Source organism: Pundamilia nyererei, unplaced genomic scaffold, assembly GCF_000239375.1.
Source record: "Pundamilia nyererei isolate P.nyererei 1_Seehausen unplaced genomic scaffold, PunNye1.0 scaffold00093, whole genome shotgun sequence".
In the NCBI taxonomy this organism is placed as follows: Eukaryota; Metazoa; Chordata; class Actinopteri; order Cichliformes; family Cichlidae; genus Pundamilia; species Pundamilia nyererei.
The window spans coordinates 531,034-541,056 of record NW_005187494.1 but is presented as its reverse complement, the minus strand read 5'-3'; the positions used below and the strand labels follow the sequence as shown (position 1 = coordinate 541,056).

General features: G+C 39.5%; 1 protein-coding gene across 1 annotated transcript; it reads right to left on the bottom strand.

Moving 5' to 3' along the window:
- Nucleotides 1-1,426: 1,426 nt before the first annotated feature.
- On the bottom strand, nucleotides 1,427-4,566 carry smim13 (small integral membrane protein 13). The gene is made up of 2 exons (XM_005739717.1): nucleotides 4,092-4,566; nucleotides 1,427-2,600 (listed from the first exon to the last, which is right to left on the bottom strand). Exons 1-2 carry the CDS (start codon nucleotides 4,165-4,167, stop codon nucleotides 2,410-2,412), a joined length of 267 nt encoding a protein of 88 aa, XP_005739774.1. The 5' UTR covers nucleotides 4,168-4,566; the 3' UTR covers nucleotides 1,427-2,409.
- Between the last annotated feature and the right edge of the window lie 5,457 nt (nucleotides 4,567-10,023).

The window sequence follows — 10,023 nt, the reverse complement described above, 5'->3', positions numbered from 1 at the left end:
TCCCCACTCCTGGAAATGCATCTAGCTTTCATAACAATATTATTTACAGACAATTAATTATTCTAATTTTGAATAGTGAAATGCCAAACATTGAAATGATTTAATGCACAGGAGAAAGTGCATATTCAAATTCATCTCCACACTACGATGAGTAATACCTTAAGATATATCTGTGGCTAATCAGACAAAAGGTCAGAGTGCTACAAAACAGAGCCACATGCTCTTTACAAAACATGATCTCTATAAAACATTCTACATGACTTGGTCTCTTTCCAGTCGTCCTGTGGATGTCAAGTGCACGTCAGGAGTAAAAGTTCTCGGCCAGCTTCCTCATTCTTTTATTGCAGTGTGCTGATGGGGCAGATGGAGAGTGGTCTGCTACGTTTTCTGCAACTGCAAACTGCAAAATCCCACCTCTTCTTCAGATTGCTGCTCTGTGTTGACTCCTTTTAGCTCATCTTTGCCAGGGTTTGATTTGCTTTGGTACCTGGTCAAACTTAAGCTCTACTCTGTCTGCAGCAAACTCGCAGGCAGCAGCTTCTCCCCCCTCGCTCACATTTGTTAGTGTTGTGCTCAGTCGCCTAGTGTCGGAGCTTGAATTATACCAAAATTAGAGGGGATTTACGACTGTGCGCTATGTACTTCGAATATTGTGTAGTTTTTGTTTTATACAGTTGTCAGTCAGGCATCTAACTATGAAACAAATTCGAAGATCCTGGGCTTCTGAAACAGCAACCCGGGCTTAAGCCCAGCAAGCCCGTCGCCACCGATGAAGGCTCCCCCACCCTGAGCCTGGCTCTACTGGAGGCCTCTTCTTGTTAAAATTGAGTTTGTCCTCTCTGTGGTCACCAACTGCTGCTCAGAGGGGATCGTTTTCTCTCTAATATTGTAGGCTCTTTAGCTTACTGAGGATATGACTTAGAAAAAAATGAATTACTGAAATATGAAGACAAAAACGAATTTTTTTATATATATTTGAGAAAATTGTGTCTTAAATTTTAGATATTACTACTAATCCTATCTGATTATACACGTTATTCCATAAACATGACATTTGACATCCTCTGCACCTTTAATGATAAGTTTCGCCACTTCAGTATATATAAATAAAGACAGTGTGATGAGAATTAGAATAGGTTCTAGATTTTTCCAAGGCTAGTAAGCTGATCATCCGCATTAACTTCTGATGCATGACAGAAACCACTGTGCTCAGAAAACAGAAACGAGTTTACACCAACTTCACGAGGTAAGGAATTAATGATTATGAATCCTTTTTTTTAAAAAATGCATTGGTCATCCATGTTTACAGAATCAGATATTTTGTGTAGTTTTGTGTGTATTTATTTCACTGAGAACTTTCTGTCAAAGCTCATTAGAAGTTTGAACTCTAAATGAGCAACATGTCCAAAGAAAAGAGGCAAACAGGGAAGAGCTCCACATATATTTATGGCATTATTTATTTGAAGCTACACAGAAGAAAAAAAAAATGACTGCTCGTAAAAAGGTGCAAGGATTACATGTAGGAGAATTGTATTACATAAATATCTACTAGGCCCTGGTCAGCTTTGATCTGCCCTGAAGCGGACATGAAGCTACTTAATACGAAAAGGAGGCCATCGATTAAGAGTGGATGCCATCTAGACAGGCACTAATACAGACAGAGGCACGGGGATCTGGGCGGGGAGGTTCAGACATCACTCAGGCAGGTTTTCTGCTAACTACTCTGCTCTTCAACATCATTTCCTCGAAACTTTCTCCTGCCTCTTCAAGTATAAAAGAAGATGATAGAAGAAATAAAAGGTCACATTTTACACAGCTGGAATGAAGCCTCATCATTCGTTAACTTCCTCAGAGGCTTTGGGCATTATCTACTGGGTGAAACCGCTTCTACCTCATGGATGCTACTGCAAGTCCATAATACGTTCACTGTACACTCAGCAAAGACATTCCTTTCATTGCACGTCATGTTATAAAGAAAGCTGTCAGTTGCACAAATCTCTGTTCAGTTTTTTTTCTCCTGTTCTTCTTTAAAAAGTTATCTCTGCCTACTTTCTTCAAAGTAGTGCGTTCTTCTGCTAAAAAATACACAATCAAAACACTCCACACCGGTGGCAGGAAACGGCATCACTACTGCAGATAACCAGAGGACCATGATGTTGCTGCTTCTTCAAGCATACAAACAGGTTACATAAAGAAATGGACAGTTATGTACGTCGATGGCTTTTCCCTTTGAAGCCAGGAGATCTGCCTGGTCAGTATAAAGTGTCCTGTGAGAGCGAGGAGGTGGAGGGCTGACTAGCGAGTATCCACGAGGTCCTTGTGTAGTGTCAGGTGAGCGGGAAATATCTGATGATCGCATACAGGTTTCATGTGAAGATGTGGAGGAAAAGCAGCAGTCGTCTGGATGTTCTACGAGGCGCTTTCTGGAAAGGCGACTCTTTGGCGTGCACTCCGGGGTCGATTTCGCGCCGGGGCGCCGGCTGTACGTTCGCTCTTGGGTTCGGACGGTTGACTTTCAGCCTGCGGGGTGCCGGCATCACCGACAAGCTCACGCAGGAACTTGAACTTGGACAGGAAGAGCTGCCAGACTACATACCAACCTGAGAGGTAAAAGAAAAAAAGTGTAAATGCAAATATCTAATGAGCCTATCATATGCCTTTACACACCGACACATGGTTTGAGAACTACACATTATGTGTGGGGAGATTTCACTGACACACTTTGGGCTCTTTAATGCCAACTGAGCATTACATAAGCTCTAAATGCAAAGGTTGGTTCCGCTTAATTTAGCAAGGTTTACCTAAGAAAAAGGGCTGACAGTGTATGACAAAAACAGTCCTAAAAACTAACTGTTGTAGCAAGTATGTATAGGTCCTCAGTCATTCAGGTCATAGTAATCCTAAGGAGTTTGGAAAGAAAGCGACTGGACTGTTTCTTCATTATCCTGTTTCTTTTCACTCCAGGACCGTCTGTACATAATTTCGTTCCACCCCATGATGCGAATGACAATAAAAGCTTCCTTGAATATCTTGAAGTTTCGTGATGGGGTGTCGCCTCTCATCTGAGAGGCTTCTTCAGTTGTAAAACCAGATGGTGGAGAGTCCCAGGTATTTATACTCCAGTGGGGGTTGTCCCTTTAGAGGGCTGTTGACCCACTATTAATCACGTGCCTCATCACATTTCCTAGGTGTGAAAAAAAGGCGGGGGACATTACCCACTCTGAGACCTTGCCTCACCCCAACGTGTGAGGGGTCACCTGAGTGGGGATGCCTGAGAGTAAAAATTTTTAACTCAAACACACAAAAGCCTTTTTTCAAACTTCTATTGTACAATTAAAAGGAGGCGAGTGGTGTAGCGTTTACTAAAGGAGCAGACAGAGCAATATGTTCTTCAAAGGATCCTGAATTAAAACTCTGCAGTGCTTTTTAGCAGCAGGTGAAAAAACAGCTTTTAAAACTTTAATGGTAAGGCAAAGTCTGCAAACTCCTGAAAATCAGATTCAGCCTACTTCATATACATGTGCTTTTTATGCATTTCTCGGCAGTTGAAGGCACTTCTTGGCCTTTCTTAACTCACAGAGGAGACAAGAAACAAGAGAAAATTCACACTTACTGAAAGAGTTTTACAGTTTTTTTCTTTAAAAGCGATTCATTATCAGAATAGTCGTTGATTAATTTAACATTTGACGAGTTAAAGGCTGCAGTAGTAGGCACATGAGTTTAAGTTTAAGGTAAACACACATAAAAGTGAGTGTGAGCTAAATAAGAAAATCCAGAATGAGGCAAACAGCATTTTTCCTCCCTGTAGTTCCCTGTAGTCTGCAGATCATATGAGCCACAGTTAGTAAAGCGAAGGAGGCAGTAGATAAAAATAGAAAGGCACGCAGGGAGACTTTAAAGGAGTAGTTCTGCCTTTTTTAAAGGAGACTTTTCATTATGCGAGTCTCTTACTTTACACCCAGCTGCTATAGCCCTTTGTTAGCCACCGAGAATGGCCACCAACAAAACACCAGACCCTTTAACATAACGTTGGGACACCAATTAAGAGATTTACATACGTGACTAACGAAGGTTTTCTCATATAAACTTACCAAACAGCATGAAGAGCAGCGCACAGATGAGTGCGGCCACAATGACCAGCACTGTGAGCCCGACACTCTGCCACATCGTAGCTGGACGTCCGGCAGCAACAACAGCATAAGGAGAATGAGGAGGACAGGGGTTTGCTCAACACCGCACGCAATACTGTGGCTGGCTGTGTTGGTGGAGTCAAAGGGCAGCGGGCCGAGACGAGAGGGACAAACAGCAGGGCATCGCAGGTTCGCTGCGGCTTGTTTTGCTAGCTCGTTGGCTAGCTTAGCTGCTAGCAGCGGTTTAAAAATCAATCGTAAAGGCCGGAAGAGTGGAACATTAGCTGACTGTAGCCAATCACAGCAGGGTAAAGTCCTCCTGCTGTTCGCTACATCACTGCAACATATATTTACTTGCGCTTTCAGACCAGACAGACGTGCTGTAAGCCACAACAAAATCGGCGTCGTGAGCCGACTCAAAGTGAGCATGCGCGGGTTCACGTTGACTTCTGGGTGATGTAGTTTATCTTTAATTCCGTGGGTTTTTTTCTCGATGGTTACAGAAGCAGGATAAAGGGGAAAAGGTAGTCTAATAAATTAAGAACACAGTTGAAGTAACAGCGCCACAGGCACACAGTGTACTTTGAGACAGTGCAAACATTTTTATGTACAACAGTGGTTAAAAAAACAAACAAACAAAAAACCCCAAATGACGTGAAGTAAAGGAAGTAAAAAGTAAAGCGGAGACTGTACAAGAGTGCTGCTCCCGTAGTTTATATAATACTTTAACAAGAAAATCATTGTCCCTAAAGTCTGTGTGTGACTCTCACTGACTGACCGAAAATTCAACTGGTTACTTTTGTAAAAGCCATCAATTTTCAGGCTCCAAAATATAATAAATATTATATTAAACCGTGTGGGGAGAAGATGATGACACAGTATCAGAGGGATGAATAAAGCGGTGACGGGTGGGAGATGGCTGATCTCACCCTTTATCCTGAAGCTACTTTGAAGTAAAGTATTCATACATGGACATAGATTGTCAAATAGATGGCTGACTTTGACTTCAGCCATGGTGAATATGTAAACTTCCTTAGGTAAGAAAAAGAATGCAACCCAACCTATCATTAATGTTATTATTACTGACTGGATTGAGGATAAAGAAGTGTTGTGATTGGTCAGTGGTTTAACACACAGATCATTCCATCTCAACTGATCAAAAAAGGAAAAAAACTCACTAAAACTTATGTAAAAATTTCATGAAAAATAAATCAAATACAATACAATACAATCTTTGGCTGCTGTACATAAATATGAGTAATTAAAAATTATTTTGGGAACATCACAAATTTCAGCTTTATTATTTACAGAATCTCGGTCTTTCTAATAAAGTTAATTTGGATTTGGTACATTATGTCCTAACTGGGAAATATCTGACTGATGCTGTGAAATAATTTTTTGTTCCTTTAATATCGGTGAAAGAGTTTACCTGATTTGAATTGCTTTAAATAATATTCTGTTCCTCATATATGAGAGAAGTTGTTATCAAAATATCAGTACTTTCCCTACAAGTGGTGGTTTTTACAAACCTCCGAGTGTACTGTCAGTGATCGAGCGTCCAGATATTTTCCGGACTTTAAGTGTCATGTTGACTCGAGCTACACTGCCTAGAATCCATATTCACAAAGAAATAGTACCGGAAAAGGAAAGTGACCCCACAAAAGGAAATATTATATAAATGCCTAAAAATACACAGATCTTAAGAGTGGTTTAAGCTTTTATTTATTTATTTTTTGCATTGATAAAAATGATAGCAGGGATCTGATGTTTTGCATAGTAGCTGTTAAGAAGTGTATTTTCCCCGGGGAAATTTTTTAATGCAAATCAGGAATGGTCATCTTGGACTCTTTACCAAAAAACAAAAAAAAAGAAAAGTTGATGAGCGACCCACGTGGCCTGTGCAGCCAGTCACTTAGCTCAATTAACACGTTGTTTGTAGAAAGTAACACAAAATGTGCATTTGTCAACAACACGATGTCAGCTAAAAACATATTTGTTGTGTGGAAATTAGGTTTTTGTGCTGGTGATCATGATCTAAAAAAAATAAACCTCTGAAGATCATTATTAGCATTTATGCAGGATTAATAGTGTGTTATAAAAACTGTCCAAAACATTATCACATGATATTGTTTTATGCTTCATTGTGAGGGTTTGTGAGTTGCAAAGATGCATACTCTCCTGTAGGCAGAGATGAACCTAAAGCGAGTCATTTATTAATGGACTGCTGCAAAATCCAGGAAGGAAAAAATACAAAGTCTAAAAGGGGTAACTGGGAAACTATAAACCATAAACATAGAGGAAACCACTTCAAGGTGAACAAACGCTCTGATGAAGGAGAAAGGAAAACAATAATTATATATATTATATGTGTTTGGAGAAGGTGAGATGGCTGTTTACAACGGCACACAGCTGAACTGAATCACAGAAGACGAGACACAGGAAGCAAAACTTAAAACAAAGACTGAGTAATGCTTAAAATAAAGCAGGAAATGAGCTCCCTGAATGGGGAAAAACACAAATCATGTAAATGAAAGTAAACACACACACATAAAAAACTGAAATCAAATGGATTATTTAAATAAAGAAAAATAAAAAATGCTGGGTAAACTTACCCATGACATGTTTGGGTTGTGCAGGCTGACAGCTATAGAGTAACCAATACAATAGAGTAAATTTCCCACCATCACTGCAGAGTATACTTAGCAACAGACGGCATGTAATTATATTCTCATGAACCTGCCAAATATTTAGATCATTAGTAAATATTATATTATTATTACTACAGTATAAGTGAAATGTAAAGCATTTGCGACCAGAATCGTTGAACTGGTAATAAAACATATCACTTAGGAGTTTTTTGTACGTTCTGTTGGCAAACTTGACAACTTTTACAGATGCTGTTCTATAAAAATGTTGAATATTTCCCTCTGAAATGTGCAAAAGAAAAACAACATTTATTTTTTAGGCCTTTCAAATTCAAATTCTAATTTTATTTGTCACGTACACAGTCATACACAGTACGATATGCAGTGAAATGCTTGGACAACTGCTCGTGACCTAAAGAAAACAAAAAAGGAAAGGCTATGAATAAGATGGGAAATAAATATGAAAAATTCAAAAGGGTAAATTTAACTAGGAAGGAATAAAATATAAATTAAGGTTAAAAATGAAATAACTGTACAACACAAATTAGAATGAAGGGTAAATTTAACTGGGAAGAATAAGATAAATATATAAATTAAAGTTGAAAATAAAATAACTACAACAAAATACACAATACACAATATAGAACTATATAAGAATGTATGAAGAAATCTAAATATAAATAAATATATACACAATAACAGCAGCTGTACAAGTATTAACCGGAAATGAAGAATATAGTGACCAGTGTTGTGCAAAACCAAAGTCCAGAAAGTCAAGTGTGTGTGTAAGAACTGTATGTGTGGGTCAGTACTGTGTGGTGGTGTGATTGAGAGACCGTATCGCCTGCGGGAAGAAGCTCCTCCTCAGTCTCTCTGTGTTGGTCTTCAGGGAGCGGAATCGCTTTCCTGACCTCAACAGAGAGAACAGTCTGTTGTTGGGATGGCTGAGGTCCTTCACGATCTTCCTGGCCTTCTGAAGCAGAAACTGTGATGAGATGCACAAAAAACATATAATCGTGTATTTCAGGAAGAATAAAAAGGACACCTCACCCTGATATTTACTGCACATCCTTTTGTCCCCCCAGTTAAATCACAAAAAAGATTAATATTACATGACTCAATGAATAATTTTTTCCATTGACCTCTATAACACTGATGAGTTATACCTGGCCTGCACAGCTTTACAGATGCTCTGTTTCTATGTAGGCCTATACGTGCTGGCAGACATTTTCATACTCTGTTTCATTATAAGGGTTAAATGTTCCGTTCCACGCTCAAAGACGGCTTTTTTGATAAAGGCCTGGATTAGGCTGTGCAGCATTTCTTCACAAGCCCAGCAGGTGGAGTCATGAGCAGCCTCCTGAAAGACATGAAAGCCCACTGATAAAAGATTTTCAGCCAGCTGTCTGTGGGCGTATTCAGTCTTTGTTAGCAATAAAAGATTTCCAACTCAAAGGTCAGGCGACCTCGTTAGCAGATCAAATCCTGTGAAGTTTGGTAAGAAACCCCCACCTATGTTTTGTTACGCCCTTGCACTTTAATTTAATCGAGGTCGAGCGTCTAATCTGGAGCATCTAATCCCCACCACGTTCTTATGTGGGTGCAGAAAGTCAGAAGCGATCAGATTTGGCCCTGTGCCCCTCAGTTACACTTTCATTTCCACATTGGAAGGCTTTAAACACGTAAAGCTCCATTACTGCTGCCAGTCTGTCTCTCAGCAGACATCTGACACCATGCATTGACATGTGAATACTTGCATTCACTCGTTCACTTAAAGAAGCCTCAGTATTTGCATATTATGCTGAGACGTGGACACAACATGAGTCATGCTACATGGTGGCATTTTAAAACTGGAAGGATGGTGCAAGTTCTTACAATTAACTGAAAGCCCCAAGGTAACGCTGTCATGTAAGCATGATAGATTACTCGGGCCTTTCACATGCTTCATTATTCACATTATTCACATCATTATTCTGTATTTTTTAGCAACCAAATCAACAGTTCTCTTACTTGGTAATAAAACTTGATTAAAAGCAGTTTTCTGTCATCTGTAGTCCAACAAACCTGACGAGTCAGATGCAGTTTTTTTCTCCACAGGAAGGAAGGAGAAAAGTCAGATTAAGAGAAACTCCCCTTTTTAAAAAAACAAAAACAAAAAAAACCCCAAAAACCCTTTTAATATGACATGACCTATTAGCTATCACTACATGAGCTTGTTACCACCATCTTAGCAAGACATAAATTGAAAAAAACAAAACCCACCAAAAAGGTCATATGCTATGAATAGCTCTGTTTTGCAATTGTGCAACAGTAAAGGGAAAGTGGAGCGCTGCATGCAAAATCTTGTCAGTCATCAAAAGTACAGGGTCCCATGGTGGGCAGTGAACTTTTCAATCTAACCATCCACATCAAATCTTTTGGGTAATATATATATAAAAATACAAATTAAGTGTGTGCTTGAGGTCTTTTGAATGAGCATGTCCCATAATGTAGCTACAAGTTGCTCTCTGCTACCAGTGTTTCCACTCTGTAAGGACACACAGCAATGTGAGGACATTGATGCTCGTGGACCCTTACGGTCTCTATTGCAGGTGGTAGTTGCTCCTTTAGCTTAGCCTGGGCAAACCCCAGTAGTTGAGGCCCGGCCACTCAGCTCGGTCACTCGAGGAGGACACTGAGTAGAGCTGCTGCTCCTCAGCATTGAAGGAGCGAGTAAAGGTGGTTCAAGCATCTTAATGGGATGCTCCCCGGATGTTCCTAGGTGAGGGGTTTAGGGCGCGAATGACATGCTGGAGAAATTATACAAAATTCTATTTATGTCTAAAGAAGCAAATCATTTCATATTACCTTAATTCTTAAAGCTTAACTCTGCTGTCCAAGCTGAATTCTGCAGACCTGAATCAACTTGACTTTTGACAGTTTGGAGGGCGGAGCCCAAAGGAAGAGGGGTCCTAATGTGATTGGTCACTTTCAAAGCAGTGATGCTGCAGGTTTACTTTACTGCATTAGTAGCAGCAACACAAGCGCCGTTTTAAACTGTATTTGATTACAATTTGTATAATGAAGTTTGCTGAATTAACTTTAAAACTTTAAACCAGAGAGGAGGTGACACGTTGTAATTTTTATACATATACTTGTAAGATTGTAGCTTTATAATTTTAATATTTTTGTCTATTTTTGACCAATAAATCATTACATTCAGTTTAAACACGTCTGTGGACGTAAGCTGAATTTAAAGGATTGTTAAG